The sequence below is a fragment of the Orcinus orca genome, chromosome 21, assembly GCF_937001465.1.
Source record: "Orcinus orca chromosome 21, mOrcOrc1.1, whole genome shotgun sequence".
Lineage (NCBI taxonomy): Eukaryota > Metazoa > Chordata > Mammalia > Artiodactyla > Delphinidae > Orcinus > Orcinus orca.
The window spans coordinates 21,545,383-21,563,808 of NC_064579.1; the positions used below are offsets into that span (position 1 = coordinate 21,545,383).

Sequence of the window (18,426 nt, forward strand, 5' to 3'; positions counted from 1 at the left end):
GGGGGCTACTCTTCCTTGCGGTGCGGAGGCTTCTCATTGCAGTGGCTTCTCTTGTTGCAGAGCATGGGCTCTAGGCGCGCGGGCTTCAGTAGTTGTGGCGCGTGGGCTCAGTAGTTGTGGCTCGCATGCTCTAGAGCGCAGGCTCAGTAGTTGTGGCACACGGGCTTAGTTGCTCCGCAGCATGTGGGATCTTCCCGGACCAGGGATCAAACCCATGTCCTCTGCATTGGCAGGTGGATTCTTAACCACTGCACCATTAGGGAAGTCCCAAAAGACTTTTAAAATAAATTATTTCAGTTGCTGTAACTGGTCATCTTTCCTTAAAACTGCCTCCTAGCTATCCATATTCACATGGAGATGATTCCTATCAAAAGTAACCTCAGAAAAGTTCTAAAAGTCACCATTATAATAGATACACAACTTCTCTGCTAATAAAAGCTGTGATAAATCCTAGCCTCAGTATGTGAACAGTATAGAAAACCAGTGATTCATAAAAAAACAAAACAGTGGGGGTAGATCCTTTTAAAGGATATGAAGGAAGTATTGAGAAAGATGAGTAAAAACAAGGATGTTACTGGCTGACACACTCAGGAACACAAGTTCTTAAGACTTAGAGGCCTGTAGAATTAACGAAGCCACATACTTTTGGCAATAGCCCAATTTTCATAATTGCCACAGAGATGGTTCATTGAAATGATTTATGAGATGAGTTGAATTAAAGGAATTAAACCAGGGGAATTGTAATCACAATAACGGAAAGGTGCTATACGGATTTTATAAGTAGATTGTTTTACGTTAATGAACAGTTTAATCCTGAAAGTTGCATTCACATTTTAACGTAAGGGAGCAATGAAATTAGACCAGCCAGTTTTACCAAGCACTGGATGCCGTGATATCAAAGTGAAACTTCTACTCAACTCAAAAATATTAGAATGGCTTAAATATGTGGAAATAGGCATGCCATTTTTAGAGCACAATGAAATATATTTTACAAAAGATTTTCTCTTAAGACAAGAACAAATAATATTTCCTTATTTATAACTTTGTTGTGCACTGTAAACTGCTCTATGATTGTTTTTGTGAGAGAACCATTGCTATCTTGGTATGTGATTCAAAACATGGCATTTTCGATTTTTTTAATTGCGTTTTTAAATATAGTGTGTTTGAGTAACTAACACCAGCATTTTTAATATCGTGTGGCTTCAATGCATAATCTTTGGCCCGAAATTTTACTCCTGGAAATGTGTCCTAAGAGATAGTTCAAAACAAGAAAATAGTTCTTTGTATAAAAATTGTATGGTATTGTTATTTATGATAGTGAAAAGGGCGAGATCAATCTGAACTTCAAAAACAAAAGAGAGAGAGAAATGGTTAAGACAACCAAAAAAGGTATAGACAGATATGTAAGGGAATAATATTCTGCAGTGATTTAAAATGAAAAGGAAGACTGAGAAAAGGAGACTGGAAATAATTACAAAATATTAATAGCAATTGATATATACAAATCTTATTTCTGCATAAAACATATATATAAGATATATATGACATACATCATATATATATGACTGGATGAGAACCTGTAGAAAGGTAATAGGATATAGGCTTATGAATGACTTATTTTACCTCTTCATACATTTAAACTGATTTCAATAATATGTTGAATTAAATGACCTTAAAAATGGCTGGAAAATGGTTTAGTCTTAATCATTCTTAAAATAGTATATGTTATAATTCTAATAATAGATACATTGTTAGTTATTTTATGTTGATTTATAGGGTAAGTATTATACTCTTAAGTCATACATGTGTCTGATAATTTTTATCCACTCTTTAATCTTATGCTTATATATTCCATGCACAGACTGTTGAGTGAAATTTCTAAGAATACTGTTCGTAAACATTTCCAATTACTATTAACTGAAAGCTTAAAGTTTTAGTAGTAAGCACCTAGTCTACTATGCTAGATAGACAGCTTGGATGGGAAGGGAGTGGATAAAGAACGCAGGAAGGGAGCAGATTGTAGACTCGAAGACTCAGAGGAGCCCCAGAGTCCCCCTCCGTTCTTGGACCAATGGGGTTTCTATGGACAGTCTGCAGGGGGAATTCCCAGCCTCTCAGTAATCCATTCCTAACTCCGGGATCCAGGAATTAGCCCTGAGGTCTAAAGACATGGATCTAAAAATGAATGCAGTCATCAGTAAAGAATTACTTACAATTGCCATGCAATTTGCCATGCAAAGTCTGGTTTATCTCATTTTACCATGCAGCCATCATTTAGAAGAGAATGCTTTTGAAGTGTGTTATGAATGAACTGAAATTCTTTTTTTCCCCCCTTAAAAGGTAACATTTAGGTAGTCGGTATAAACTACATTGTGTTTACATATTCAAGAAATGTGTGAACTTTCATTCATTGCAATTTTTATGTGGATATATGGGACGCAAAGGCTTGTCATTTCCAATATTATAAGTATCTATTACAGATACTGGTCTTGATGCTTAGTTTAAAAAGAAAGGAAACTCTTTTGAGAGTTCAGTGCACTGGGAATTTCTACCAATATTTCTCTTCTAAGGTAAAATGTTACATGTTACCTGGATATTGTTTGTTACATGCTATTTCATACTCTCTGTTTTCTCTTTTTAAAAATGCATGTGTTTCCTCCACATTGAGAACAGAGAGTGTAACTTCAAATGTAGCATGACATGTCTGCCTCTTGACATGTTTATCTGTACTGTATGTGAAAATGTTGTCTGTGAAGGAAAAGTATATTAGAATGAATGTGGATACTTTGCTGTTAGACTAAATGTGGTTTATTCTTTGCTTGTTTGAGAAAACGCTGAAGAATAAGGTTGTATGAAGGTGTCCAGACTTCCCAGTCTAGTGATTTGGTGTCTATGTTCTTGCCATGTTCCTGGCCTTTGAAAAATCAATGGGACTAAACCCTGACTCTTCCTTAAAGCTTGAGCAGACAAGATTGCAGATATGTTCAAAACATTTGAACCTTGGTTATTTCAATTTAATTTAAAGCACCTTTCAAAATATTTTAATTATTAATCCAGCAGAAACCCTTTATTTGGTTTTTTTCCCTTCCTCTTGGTTTTTTACAACAGGAAATATTAAATGTCAAGAAAAGTGCCATGCCATTATCCAAATTATCTTTTAATTAGTACCAGTTTAAGCACTGATTACATTGAAAATCATTTCATTTCAGCCACAGCGTCCTGTGTTTACTCATGAAAACATTCAAGGTGGGGGGGAACCGTAAGTATTCTTCTTATCTTCTAAATTCGAGACTAACCTTGACCCACAAAATGGACAACTGATGTACCATAAGCGAGGATGGTACAACTTTGCAAATGAAAGAGATCAGAGTAACTAACATGAGATGACATCTCCCAGATTAAGAGAAATTGCAATAGTCTCCATCTTTCACAACAGAGAACAGAAGCTAATTTAAGAAAAAAAAATCCGTGATTTTGCAGAGAAGACTTTGATTTATGCACTAAGAAAAAACCCTTCCAATGCTGCAGTGATTCCTAAGATTCATGAATCTGCCTCCCGCTCTTTTCTACTCACCACGTAGATTCTAGTAACTACAGCCTTAAAGATACACTGAAAATGTTCTAACATTGTTTTTACACATATTTGAAGAGCAGGAGAATGTCAAAGTAGACCTACAGTGATACGTTAGTAGCATAATTCCAAAGTTCCATTCTTTTGGAAATGGCAGTATTAAAACATGCACTGTCATTCAGTTACACGATGTTCACTACCCAGAGGACCAGGAAAATGCCCTTTCACACTTTCTTTCAAATCCCCTCTCCTTTCTAAGTCGAATCAATCTGAAGGTGTCACACATTGTCTTTTAGGGTCTCCTTCTGCCCCATTTTGCCCATGAGAGATATTCAGAGGTTATCCACTTCCTGTTGGCTGTTGCCTACTCTGAGTGCAGAGCTAGACACTGGGAAGGAACATTTACAGGACTAAACCATGTCAGGCTGACTTGAGCACACACAGCGTGCCTCCTGCCCACTGTCCAAGCTCTGCTCCCCCGGAGCAGAGCAAACCAGGGGGGCCTGGTGACCTCACTCCTCACAGACCTGGTGCTCAGCTAAAAGCATGCTCCTCGGAAACCATCTCTAACCTGAAACTGGCTCTCACGGAGTACAGCCAGAAAGGTTTTATTTGCTAAGGAAAAGACTATGAAAAAATAGCTTGGAGGCACAAATAATTCAAAATTTCATTTACTTGGAAAAATGTTAAATATAACTTGTAACTCGAAAGGTTTGTGTTTCCTTATTTACACAAATGATGAAGGGATCACATCACAAAAAGTAAATCCCAAGGCTGCTTAGGTTTACTGCATTATCAACACATTATATCAGCAGCTTTTAATGAATTTATGAATTAAGATGTAGGTGATGTCACACTGTTTCATGTAACAAAGTTAATGCTTCCTCGTGTTTATGAGCTCACAGGTGGAAAAAGGCATTTTCAGTGTCCTGCTTTGGACATAAAACATTCTTTATTAAATTTCTATTTGATCACAATGCCAATTAGATGGGTGTCACTTAATCTCTTTCATTTAAGAAATAGGTTTTGAGTGAAAATAGGAACATAATGTTATAATGTCACTGCAATTCAGAAGTATGGTAAAATATGTTATAGAAGAAGTTGCAAGTTATAGAGAGAGCTTCAAGTTTGGTTGAGCATTTCCTATTTAAAAGACAGATTTCTTTTTGAGGCATCCTAACCCCACCACCATCATTCATCTCACCAACACATCTTTCAAAACAGCATTTTTTTTATTGTAATTCGACTGCATTTCCTGTCGTGCAATACTGATTTTGAAAGCCAGCAGAGGCAGGAGGATTTCCAGAAGGTTTGTTTATGTTTCCATGAAACTTCCAAATTTTTTTTTTTTTTGGTGGTCTAATTAAACCAGAATGGTAAGTAAACTCTGATAAGCATAGTGGCTTTCATCATATCAAAGTGAAGGAGTTCATGCCAATTTTTTTTTTTTTTAATCTCTTGGGACCTTGAGATTCTTCAAGCAGCTGGGGTTTGTGGCCTTAAATAGGCCTGTCTCTGTAAGTGGCTGGAGATGTGCCTGGGTGAAGGCTGAAGCCTGAAAAGCTCAGAGAATCAGTGTTTCCCAAAGTGAGAGATGCAATGTATATCCATGGAATTAACAGCCCAGGAATGCCTATCTCCCTCAAATGTGAGATTGTAAAAGGAACTATGGTGAAATTAACTTTCCCCAGGGATAGACAAGAGATACCATTCCTTCACCTGAGCATCTTCAAATCAAACAGCAGAATAATTTGTTCCAACCAGGGTTGGCCCATGCAAACATCCAAATTAAGGAATGTCGGTATTCAAGACCTTCCTGTCTGTTTTTCACATGGCTCTGGGATTCAGGCTACCTTTCTTTGTCCTTCCCCACAATCAGAGAATCCTTTTTCCATAGAAGACCTCAGAAGCTCAAGTGGTTAAAAAGGTTTACTAGGAGGACAAAATATTAACAGGGGAAGAAATCTCTAACGTTGGAATTTCAGGCTTTGCTCTCAGGCCAGGGAAGATAATGTTTCTAGGAGAGGCTGATAGGCACCACATCTTATCAGCTCTTTCCCCAATACACCCTCCCCCAATCCAACTTTATCCAGACCCCCCAATGTGAAAAGTTCAAGGACAGGGAGAGAAGCCAATGCAGCCGAGGCCCCAGTGTATCACATGATGTTTGAGTTCAGGTGACATGATAGAATAGTTTTGTTCTACCAAAGTATGATTTTCTGACTGAATGAAGTAATCAAAATAAATCATTCTTGTTCCTGAGCAGTATCCAATATTATCAACCTTTTAAAGTTGGCTTGAAAAAATTCACAGTGCCCTGAAATGTGGTTCTTATTTTCTTACATTGGCAGAATTACATTAACTGTTATGAAGAACGGCAGAAACAAATTCACTAACTTTTAAAAAAAATCCCCCTCACATACTGATAATATTTTAGTGGTAATATGAAGTTTTCATGTTCACTGCATATCAAATGCTTCCTGACCCCGAGCTGCTAGAACTTGTGTCTTTCCAAAATCCCAGTCCATATGAATATGCATGCTATTTTATTACCAAAAATTCAATGTCTGAGTTTGCTACTGATCAATGTCAACAAAATATGTGTTCTCAAAGAATTCAGACAGAGAAAGTGGCAGCATTCTATCAGTAATTCTTTTTTATATGATTATTTTGAGAGTTTTTACATTGAACACAATTTCTCTGAGACCCATTTAAAAAGGAACGTATGTCCCTAACCTACTGTTTGAGATCACCACTTACACTGATTCAAACTATGAAACTAAACTGCTTTAAAGAATTCCTCCTGGTAAAAAAACAAAAAAAACAAAAACAAAGAACACTTCTCTGTTATAGTAATTCCCATACAGTGATTTAGAAGTTGTGTCTGAGACATTTTGTGCATCTCAATTTAGAATCTTTTGAAAATTCCACTTGCAAGCTGCAATTACTTGCTTCTGATTATGGCTAATTAAAACTGTAATTCCTTCTTGTTTTTATATAGCTGAATAATGCACATATCACTTCTTTTATATTCTGTACTATCATTTAATGTCCGAATGATAGCTATCCATGACTGGACAATTGAAATGCAGGTCCAATTTATAAATGTTTTAATCCAACTATGGATATTAGAATCTTCCATAAATTTTCCCCATTATGAGTTTTGAAATGCTATTAGAGTGGTCTAATTCCCATGAAAGCCTAACTACTTCTACTTACTTTACATGCTTACCAAAGACTTATACTACCTAATTAATATGTTAATAAGAATAGAAATGTTAAAAGTAAAATAAATATTATACTCTCTTCTGTAGTTTCACAGAGGCATAAAGATTTTGTTTAACGCGTCCATTTGTCCTGTTTAAGGTTTCAGGCTCTGTATAACTATACTCCTAGGAATGAAGACGAGCTGGAGCTCAGAGAAAGTGATGTCATTGACGTGATGGAAAAATGTGATGATGGATGGTTTGTGGGTATGTGTACATTGGCCATTTTGTAATTTGCTTATGTTTGCTCCCTTGCACGGTTGGATGCGATAGTCAAGCTTTCTTTGATTTCATAATGCCTTTGATCTTTCACACATCCATATGCACTATGTAATCTCAAGGCAATGACTTTTTTTTTTTGCGGTATGCAGGCCTCTCACTGTTGTGGCCTCTCCCGTTACGGAGCACAGGCTCCGGACGCGCAGGCTCAGCGGCCATGGCTCACGGGCCCAGCCGCTCCACGGCATGTGGGATCCTCCCGGACCGGGGCACGAACCCATGTCCCCTGAATCGGCAGGTGGACTCTCAACCACTGCGCCACCAGGGAAGCCCGGCAATTGCATTTTTAATATAGTTTAGTATTTACTGCTTCAGGTATACGTGATTTTCTGCTGGTTTTATTTCCAGTTCAACTGAGAGAAGAAAATTTCTTTAAATAGCACCAACCAGGAAAGACTGAGATCTAAGAACAAAAACAACTAAACTGCTCCCTAGATGCAAAATACCAATACCCCTGTTGAGTGGTAAATGTTAGTCGTCAGCAGTGAGGATCTAATTTGAGAAAACAAGATGAAATGAACAACTCACCCATGACTAGGTCTGCTGTAGGTGCCCTAAAACACCAGTGATTCACCTTCGCTTTAATGTGTGGTCCAAGTAGAAGTTCCATTCTCACCACTTAAAAAACAATCCCATTCTTACCGTCTTAAAAGAAAACTAGAGGTTTTCTGAGAAAAATTTTGTAGACAAGAGTATCATATACTAAGTCACAGAGGAAAGAGGTAAAGAGGAATCAGAGGCATAGGAGGATGGAGGAGACAAAAGATGAGGGAATAAGGGCTTTCTGTAGACAGGCCAACAGTGGGGAAATATAAGAGCAAAGGCCACATTAGCAGCCACAAGCCTCTGCCTCTGTTTATATTAATCCCCCATTTAGAAGAAGGTAAAATGGCTTACCTACACAGGGATAAAGAAAATCAGTCATCAAACCAGGACAGTAAATGCAAAAGGGAAGTGTAGAGACCCTGTTCGCTCTATGTGAGCTGGAAATCATAGGGAAGAATTTAGTGCACTAGCTCTTCCAAACAGTTTCAAAGAAATCATGTTATTCTAATCCAAAGGCGATCATAATGATGGCCGCTTATGCATTTGGTTTTACTCCTCATATTAGAAACATGCCCAGTGATAGAACCCCCTCCCCACTAATAGTGGTCTATCTTTCTTTTCTTTAGTGACTTGGTAAATAGTTCAAATTTTCTATATTTTATTAAGGACCCGGGCAGCGCTATTTGTAAATGAATGCTGTGGCGCTCAGCATGATCTTGTATGAGATAATAAAACTGGAGAGTGATGGCAGCCCCAGTAAAGCCTTCACGTTACACTGTGCTGAGGAGCTGTGACAGACGTCCTGCTCCCAGAACCAAGCCTTGCTGTGGTGCTTTTCCAGCCTACCTTATCACGTGGCCAGCCTTATCCTAACTGAGAAGACTGGATTTGAAAATGTCACTTCCCAGCTGCGTTTCCTATTCCACTCCTCACTCCTGTCTAGCAGCCTCGGTAATGGAGCCTCATCAGACTTGAGTATCATTGTACTTAAAAGCCCACCTCTGGGCTTCCCTGGTGGCGCAGTGGTTGAGAGTCCGCCTGCCGATGCAGGGGACACGATTCGTGCCCCGGTCCGGGAGGATCCCACATGCCGCGGAGGGGCCGGTCCAGTGAGCCATGGCCGCTGAGCCTGCGCGTCCGGAGCCTGTGCTCCGCAACGGGAGAGGCCACAGCAGTGAGAGGCCCGCGTATCGCAAAAAAAACCACAAAAGCCCACCTCCTCAGCAAGACTGTCTCTCCCCTCAGACTGAGAGGCTGAGCTTTCTGTTCAGCCCGGTGTGATGGAAGCACAGCATTTAAGCTCAAGAGGCAACAGAGGCATCAGGCAAAACAGATAAAACTGCTTACTTTGTCTTCCTATCCCTTCAAGTGAGTTTTCTCTCTTTTCCAAACCCTGAGGGCTTGCTCTCTTAGTGAGTTTTCAAGCCCACATAGATGAACTGACATTTAATGGCTGTTACCCCTCTTTCATGTATCACTTCTATTTTCAGGAACCTCAAGAAGAACCAAATTCTTTGGTACTTTTCCCGGGAACTATGTCAAGAGGCTGTGAATCACTCTCCCCATTATTTATGCTGCATTTCAGCACCACATCTGCATAACCTTGCCTGAAAGATCTCCGCAGGCCTCCTGCTGTTATGCCTTCTGGTTTCCAATAGAAGTCACCCACCATCACCATCTCCATCTGCCACCAAACCACCAGCAATGGAACTGCCGCTGCGGTGGGGAGATTGGAGGATTTGCTTCGGTGTGAAAGTGCATATTCCTGCCGTCTGCTCTAAATTTTGAAAAGTCAATATGCAGCAGCAGAAAGAAAATCATTATACTTAATAACGGTTGAGTAGTTGAGGCAAAAAAGTAAGTGTCTCAAGGAGGCTCTCTTGTCCACTCTGAAAGATGTTCTCCCCTCAGGCAACCAGAAGCTTGTTTATTACTCCTTGCTGGGGTTTGCATTTTCACCTTCTTAGCTTGGCAGTATATTTTCCTTTCACGAGTTTGCCTAGTGTCCTGGTTTACACGATATGACAACTGTACTTCAGCTATTGTTTGCCTGCACTTATACGTTGTAATATGCACAGTGATTACAGAATCTAAAGCGAGAGTAGGAAAGTTAATTCGAATGAGTGTGATTTTGTTGAATTGAATGTGAGTTTCAAATAGGAGTCTTCTGCAGGATTTTTTTTTTTTTTGTACTTTTTAGAAGTGCAAACAATAAGTGAATAAGAGCCTTTGGTAATAATCAGGAGAATATAAGAGGTTTAGCTAGATTACAGAAAATGATTGTGTTGTAAAGTTGCATTGCTATTTTATATTAAAATGTAATAATCAGCATCATGAACAATGAGCTCTTAGTGTTTTATTTATCTGATAAAAGTTAAATGAAAGCAGTGTTAGTGAGAGGTGCAAAGAATCATTCTAACATAGACACTTGAAAGCATCTGTAAGCAATATTCATAGGTAAGATTTCACTGTGTGTACACATACACATTTGAGATTGTATGAGAACAGACAATCCATAAGATATGTTGTACATTTATGGAAATGTAAAGGAATCTCACATATTATTTTATAGAAATAGAGTACTTCAGAAGCATCACAAGTATTAAGGCTGGTTTTAGTAAGGATTATGATCAGTTCAATTATTTTTACTATGATAATTATTTTTCTTCTCTGGAACTCAGAATCCTGGCTATATTTGAGGACAGGAATATGTTGAGCCTGATTTTCCTAGTGTGTGTAAAATATTTCCTCAGAATACATTAGGCACTTTTTAGAAGCAATGTTAAATCATTCAGGTTAAATTTTCTGCCCTGCAGTAGAAACCTTGAAGATGATATTGGGACCTGAAAGATTTAATGTGCTTAACAGTGCCTGAATTACACATACCCAAGAACTAGCTTTGTATTTCTTATGACTTTGCATAAGAACTATTCATATTTGGATCCTGAGCACCTTATAGACAAAACTTTTTATGGCATTTCTTCTGTGAACAGTGGTTGATCTTTTCACAATGCATGTAGACTCTAGAATTTTGTACATATGTTTGCTCATTTTTTGTATGGACTATTTAGTTGTTGAGAAAACAGGGGAATTTCCTAATTTGGTCTTTATCCTTCCTTTAAACTAAGCTAAAACACTTTCAACAGATTACCCTTTACATCTCCCACAAATCATCATTATGCCTTGACAGTGCAATTCTGTAAGACAGCACTTCTGCAAAAGTTTATGAACATAAAACATCTTAGCAGCCAAACTGAAATGTATATAACTACCGATTAGAGAGGAATTTCATTAGAAAGAAGGTAAAGAAACATCTTTGAGTAGCCTTGATTACTACCTTGATTACTGTCAAGTTCACAGCCAGCTTTATATTTTAAAGGCTTTGGGTTTGAAATTAGGTCAACTGCATGCAGCTTTGCTGATAAATGAATAATTACCTTTGATGCCATTTATGAGAAAAAATTCAATATCTGTTGCCTGTCATATTTAAGAAAAATTAATGTTTCTATTCTCTGTATCTGATTTTAAAAGGAAAAATATTCATACCTAGCTTTTAGGTAATTGACTTTGAATTCTTACAAGCAAAGGTCATTGTGTTTTTCTTGAATAGACATCTAATAAATTTTGCTTGGAAGTATACTTCAGTTTTTCTTCTTGACATTTATCCTTACATGAATTGTGTATTTTATCCCAATCGGTTAGATAAACCTCAGAGGAAATGCATTTGCTCTGTGTTCTCTTGACACACAAATGGAGAAAAGATGCATTTGCATAAGCTCAGAGAAGAAATATTTTTTAAACCCATCACCAAAGCTCATTTGCTAAATACTCCTTGGCTGAACATTGCTCTTCAGCTAAAATAACACATTTTAAAATATTTCTGCCTCAAAAATAGCTATTTTTCTAAGAAGAAGTTAGTTACAAGAAGTTGTAAGCGCTTTCCAAATTCACCTTTCTTCAGTTGCCCTAAAAAGCTTTATCACCATTGGCATGGCAGACACTGTTAATACTCACAAGATCTCAATGAATCTCAAACTATGTATTGCCATTGGGTGTCATTCCTTTATCTCACATAGGTAGTAAGTAACTAGCTCTTCTAGTTGGATCCTTTCTAATAAAGCGTAGTCCTTTCTGCTCTATGTGCTTCAGCCCTCTTCCATATCTATCACTCACATATTCAGAAACACGTACGTTCCTCTGTTGGCCATTCAGTTGTCAACAATGTCTTATCATGTTGCTTCATCCTAAAACCCACCCTGATCCCCTCTGTTCCACTGCATAGTTTCCACTATGTATTAGCTTTCCACAAAAACATGTTCCCTTTGTAGAAAGAATATGACCCATATTATTCTTTCGTCCCTGTTTTCATGAGAACATTTATGGGTAATTTAACTAGGTGAATCTGAATCTGATCAAATGAAGGATGCTGTTGGTGTACTCAGAGGTTGCTTGTCATTACTCTCTCCAAGAGAATCTGTTGCCAAGTGTTCGGCACGCTAGAAATATAAATCTGGGATTTTAAAACCACATGCATCAAAATCTGGATTCCCTTGTCCCACCTGAGAATTTATCATCTGCTCCTCTGTAGAGTCTGCTGAGATGCAGCAGAAACTTTGTCAAAGCCCCGGGCTCAAGAATCCCTGAACAGCTTTTCATTGTGCCTAGACTTCTGTCACAGCCAGCCAGGCACTGCTGTAGGTTCCAGAACGGCTACAGCCACAGTTCGACCCTCCTGCCGTGCTTCCTCACTGTGAATGCCAGGATTCTGGGTAGAATGGATTTATTTTTGCTGCAAAAATTGATGCTTGGTGACCTGTTTTACTTGATTTTATGTCAATGCATAAAATCAATACACACCAAAAATTCCTAAGTGCATCTCATTTGTGCCACTGACGGCCACCTTGGCAGGTGGAGTCGGATCCATCGTTGTGAATCCAACACAACGAGCCCCGTAAAGCGCCGTCTCTACTCACCAGCCTCAATCTGCTGTGGACTCACATCTGTCCACTAACTTGCCAGCCAGGTCAGCGGAAGGGCAGCAGGAAGGGACACTCATTATTTTATGTGCCAAATTTTAATCCCCCCTTTAGAGGGATTACTACAAACAGGCATGTCCATTTCTTATTTGACAGGAAACAAAGAACCTGTGTGAGTAACTATTTCCATGATGGTCCACTGCTTGATCTCTGTGCATACGTGGTCACTTTGTGTGGCCTGGTAATTTCTTCCCACTGTTTTCCAGATTGCAGCCACAAATGGATCAAATAGAATAAGCACTCGGTCAGCTTCTAAAAGCCTGTTTATTTAAAGGTTGAATTATTTCATCTTCCTTTCCAGATGGTAGCCCTCCGATAGTTGTTTATGTAGCAGTTATGATTTCAAATTATTTACCTATCATGGATGATTGGTTTAGAGCACAAGCAGAGACTGGCATTAGCGGTAAACGGATTACACCAGGAATTGGCAAACTATAGCCTGTGGACCAAATTCAGCCTGCTACCTGCTTTTATTTGGTCTGCAAGTTAAGAATGGTTTGTACAGATGAACATGGGCAATAAATTTGATGATAACTTTGAGCCCCAATTAAGTGAAATCCTGTGTCCCCAGAAAAAGAATCCCTTTCTTTTCACTGGTCGGTCTATATTAGAAAAACTTTAACCTATTATTATTATATTTTGAATTTCATCAATTAAAAATTGGTGGAAATTAGTTTTCTCTCTGTAACGTAAGTATGTACATAATGCCCTCAATCTTGCCTCCTGGCCCACAAAACCTAAAACACTTGCTATATGTCCCTTTATAGAAAAAAAAACCTGTGAACCCCTGGTCTATTCCAATTGTCAGCAACAAACCTAGAAAGTGACTAGAGGGAAAGGAACACTGAATGTCTGCTATATCTGTCTGCCATATGTGTTATTTACAAGTATTCCATGTCTTTATCCTCACAACAAATCTAAGAAGAAATCTGCTCTGTGTCCATTTTATAGATGAGGAAGCTGAGGCTCTAAGATGTTAATACAAAGTGTGTGATGGAAATTGGTTTCAAAACCTGGTATCTATTTACCAAGCTTGTACTCTTTCTTCTAAGCCAGCCAAGCCCGGTGCTAAACACTTTTGATCAGATTGTGCACTCCAAGTCAAACAACTACATCCATCCACCTCCCTCCCTCTCCACCACTTCCCTCTCGCAAATTCTGCCATCACGAATGGCCAGGCACTTGCAACAGCATGAGCTGTGCACAAGATGATGAGAAACAGGTGTATGCCTTGCCCAGCACAACAGTGTTTCCCTGAGGAAAGCTAATTTGGGTTTCTAAAAGTACACAGTAACCAGTGAGGATATAATTTCAATTACTGACATGTCTCAGCTAAGCAGGAGCCTGCCCGTGAGCTGTGATTCATGAAGATCCTAGAGGCCGTTGCCTGTGAGTCACATTGGCAGCTGGTGGTGCTTTGGGAAATGCTTGCTATCGTGGAGCCATTTGGAGACAGGCAAGGCCAGCATGCTCTAAGAACATGGTGTGCTTACTGGACCTCTTTTCAGTATACAAAGCCCCAGGACACACTAGCTATTCTCTGCTGGATGATGCGTTAAGTGACTGAGAGCTTTAGCTCACTGCTAAATTCAGCCCTTCCGTAGCTCAGGAAAGTTCCATCTGAGCTCATGCACATACATTTATCTTGACCCAAAAAACTTTCAGTACAAGACAGAAATCTGCCTAGTGAATCTTCACCTGTTCCTTTGGGGTTTCTTGTTTCATCCTTTTCCCTAAAATACAACGGGTGACTCAGTTGTCCTGGTGTCTTCCAAAAATAAGTGCCATTTCAAACAAAACTCTTGTTACCATTAACAACACACGTGGATGAGTGTCAAATCTTGCACTGATCATACAGAAAGCTTGAGAATGACTTTGTAAAGCATTTTTGTCTTTTTTAATTACACCAGCAACAGATGTATATTGTAGGAAAAATTAGAAAATATAAATGAGCAAAAAGAAAAAACATGTAATCACTAAGAGTCTCATTTAGGGTAAAGATTACCATTTGGAACATATACCTCCAGAGTGTTTTCTACACATGTGTATTAGCGTGGTGTGTGTGTGTGTGTGTGTGTGTTTAGTATGTGAACAAAAGTAGAATCATACTGAACATATTATTTTACAACCTACATTTAACATTGAACAGGACTCTGAAATAAAGTGAATAAATCATGTTTCAAGTCATTTCAACATTACCAAGGTTTATAAAAATAGTGAGAAAAAGCCAAAGTTAATCCCCAGGATTCATGAAAATGCAATTAATACAAAGCCAAGAGGCAAGAACTACAGAATTACCACTAGGCTAGAAAATCTGTTGCAATCTGAGGAATTGGTAGAGGAAGGAAAGAAAAGATAAAGAGAGAGAAGAAAATAGTATTTATTATCTCCTTGCCATAAGCCATCACATTCATTAGGCATTTTTATAGCTAAGGGGTAGCTAAAGGAAGAGAGATATTAAAATGAGAAATGTATAAACTGCAGAGCAGTTGGATACAGTATCTGAACCATCCTGGGAGTTAGCTAAGTGTACAAGTGTTGAATCAAAACTGAGAGAACAGATAATAATTTATTTTGAAAGTAGATACATTCCAGAAAAGTTAGATCTAAAATATTTTCATAACGTATAACACGGTGCTTCTCACCCAGGGTGATTTTGTCCCTCTCTTAGGGGACATAAGGCAATGTAGGGAGACATTTTTGGTTGTCACAAATGTAGGTGCTCTTGGCATCTGGTGCATAAAGGCCAGGGATGCCAGGAGTAAGATTGTCAGTGAGGTTGCACAAGGTACCAACTAAACAAGTGCTTACAGATGAACATTAAACTGTGGAAAATCTCCTTGAGCAAAATGGGGCCTCTGGGAAAGCATCTGAACCTGATACTGAAGCCCATCCAGGGCAGAGAGGCTGGTCTCTCCTACGGTGGAGTCAAGGGCTGGGCATGGGAGGGTAGATTAAGTTCAGAAATCGGTCACCTGATCAGAGGTCCCATGGATGGTAGGGAGAGACTTCACCTCCTTCCCAAAGACACAAAGACGGTAGGGAACTTATGACAAGACTAGCCTGAACTCTGAGTGAGAAGTTGACAGTGCCACCTCCTTAGGCTTCCCTTGAGGCATCCAACTGTGCCCCTCTAATTATTCACACCATCTACAATATGAGAGTCACACCTATGTTCCTGGTGAATAAAAGAGTGGGAATATTCTCATCTCTAGTCAACATTTTTAGTAATAGTGACTGTGTTTAAATACAAAACGAGGAGCTTAGTCCTTGTTATGGGCTGAATTGTATCTCCCCAAATTCATGTGGAAGTCCTAACCCCCAGTACCTTAGAATGTGACTGTGTTTGGAGATGGGGCTTTAAAGAGGTAATTAAGTTAAAATAAGATCATTGGATGGGCTCTAATCCAATATGACTTGTGTCCTCACATGAAGAGGAGATTAGGACAGAGATAAGCACAGAGAGAAGACCATGTAAAGACTCAGGGAGAAGATGGCCATCTACAAGCCAAAGAGAGAGGCCTTCAGAAGAAACCAACCCTGCTAACACCTTGATCTAGGACTTCTGGCCTCCAGACACTGTGAGAAAACAAATTTCTTTAAGTCACTCATTCTGTGGTATGTTGTTATGGCAGCCCTAGGAAAACAGTACAGTCCTTCTCTTGGGGCCACTCATCTCCACTCTTTCTCTGCTCCCCAGTTGTTCATGGGTGATAAATACAGAAAAAATATCTTGCCCCAGAGGGGTGAGAACATGGAAATTCCCCATCCTCCAACCCCCATCCTCAATTTGAAATTTGCATATAAAAACAAGATATAACAGAGGATAACTGTTAAATAGTTCAGCTTATGCCTTCACAGAGAAGAGAACCCTCTCCCCTACACATACGACACACATACACATACACACACACGCACACACTCATGCACATAAAGAGACACCCCAATAAAAAATAACCAGTGGTATATTCATTAATGCAGAAAAAATTATATTTCCCCGACGGGTAAAATTTTACCAAGATCTTCTTACTCGTTGTTAATTACACACAAACTTGCACAGACTAGGAAACTCACCATGAGGTCATCCTACAGCAGAGGCTCTGAGTCTACAGGAGTATCCTTCATAGGGAGATGAGTCCCTATCTCTGATCTTAACTTTCTCCATTGTCTTTTACATGACTGCACATTAATCAGAGCCCAGTCAGTACCTCCAGTGAGTTCAGTAATAAAATACTTTATGGAGTCATTAAACAACATTTTGCTGAATCTTTAGAAGATAAGACTAGGTATTGACACACCATCTCCTTCTGACAAATTGGCTGAACTCATCTTAGTGGCTGAAGCTCTCTGTATGGGGTCTATTGAGAAGATATTCAAAGACTTTTAGGTCTCCATAGGCTCCAGGGATTTCTGTATTATTCTATTAACCTTTCAAAACCCTGGGTTCCCAAGTTTTGCAAATGCTGCTTCCATGATGGCTACACCCTCAATGAGAAGCACAGAACATTTCTAAATTATAATTGTACAGTGTGGAAAGGGTGAGGTGAGGAGACAAAAAAGAGAAAGGACACAGATACCGATGTCTCTTCAGATGATGCCTCGGGCTCTCAGCCTCCTTTGAGATCTCTAGTTGGCACCTAATTCCACAAGACCAGACTATTTGATCTACTTTGTTTCACCATGTTCTCAATGATCTTCTTCAAGAAGTAATCTCAAATACACACTGAAAAGACCCTTCAAAGGAAGTGTCAGAAGCCTGCTAGTTTTCTTCCCACAAGGGACAGAAGATAGTATTGAAACACTCAATCAACTCTGTTTGCCAGTGAAGAAATATCTATTTATCTATCTATAAATATCTATCTATCTATAGACATTTAGATATATATATATAGAGAGAGAGAAAGAGAGAGATATGCACTATGATACATATGGACAGTTAAACTACAAAAAGGTAGACAATGAAAGCTAATGATATCAGAAGTTGTTGACTGGGTACTCATGAAATATCAATGTTTTTCCTAAGGGTGTAAGTATTGATAAGGTCATGATGAGGTATAGGCTCAAGAATTTATAGATAATACTTATGCTGGAAAAATTCCCTTGGACAAAAAATGGCAAGGAATCAGCATACCTTTTCTAAAAACTCACTCTCTAGTCTTTAACTATACCAATTAAAATTGGTCTCAGAATTAGATTGGCATAAACATTGATTTTATTGGGTCTCTAATGCAATGCCAACCCGTCGCACTTTTTTACTTTTTTTGCTCAAAAAACGCTAGCCTGTATTTGAGCCAGTACCCCTGGGCTTTTCTGCAGATGAGTTTTGATACAAGGAATAGGATATCAAGACCACACATTCAAGGCATCCTGGCTTGAAGATTCCTGACTGAATGCTGCCGACTTCTCAACTAAGCACCCCTGGGGCCTGAGACACAGAGCTCTGACACAGCAAGACACAACGCTTTTTGATCATTCCACTGAGCTCATTTTGGTGACTCAATATCGAGAGAAGATGTTTAATTCAAAGATGGTGAGCATCTTTGCATGTGTCTGTTGGCCATCTGTAGGCTTACTTTTTTAGTAAGAATACCCCCTTCAAAGGCTGCTCCTATACAAACAAAGCAGTTGTTAGATAGCTTATCAGAGTTGCTGATAGTATAGGCTTCTGCCTAGAATTACTGGCATTTTCTCCCCAACTCTTCAGCTAAGAAAGATAGTTACTGGCAGA

The 18,426-nt window shown here is 39.0% G+C and overlaps 1 protein-coding gene across 32 annotated transcripts in view; it reads left to right on the top strand.

Annotated features, from left to right (window-relative positions):
- The window catches only part of SORBS2 (sorbin and SH3 domain containing 2), a 318,050-nt gene extending 306,749 nt beyond the window's left edge, over window positions 1-11,301 (top strand). For 19 of the 32 annotated variants that reach the window (XM_049704104.1, XM_049704109.1, XM_049704107.1 and 16 more), the window contains 4 exons: window positions 2,481-2,570; window positions 3,210-3,259; window positions 6,938-7,044; window positions 9,153-11,301. In XM_049704104.1, the coding sequence (XP_049560061.1) occupies window positions 2,481-2,570; window positions 3,210-3,259; window positions 6,938-7,044; window positions 9,153-9,214 (309 nt within the window). In that variant the 3' untranslated portion in view covers window positions 9,215-11,301. The remainder of the gene's footprint in view (window positions 1-2,480; window positions 2,571-3,209; window positions 3,260-6,937; window positions 7,045-9,152) is intronic. The other 13 variants (XM_049704133.1, XM_049704111.1, XM_049704119.1 and 10 more) reach the window with 1 other exon arrangement.
- Window positions 11,302-18,426: the final 7,125 nt, after the last annotated feature.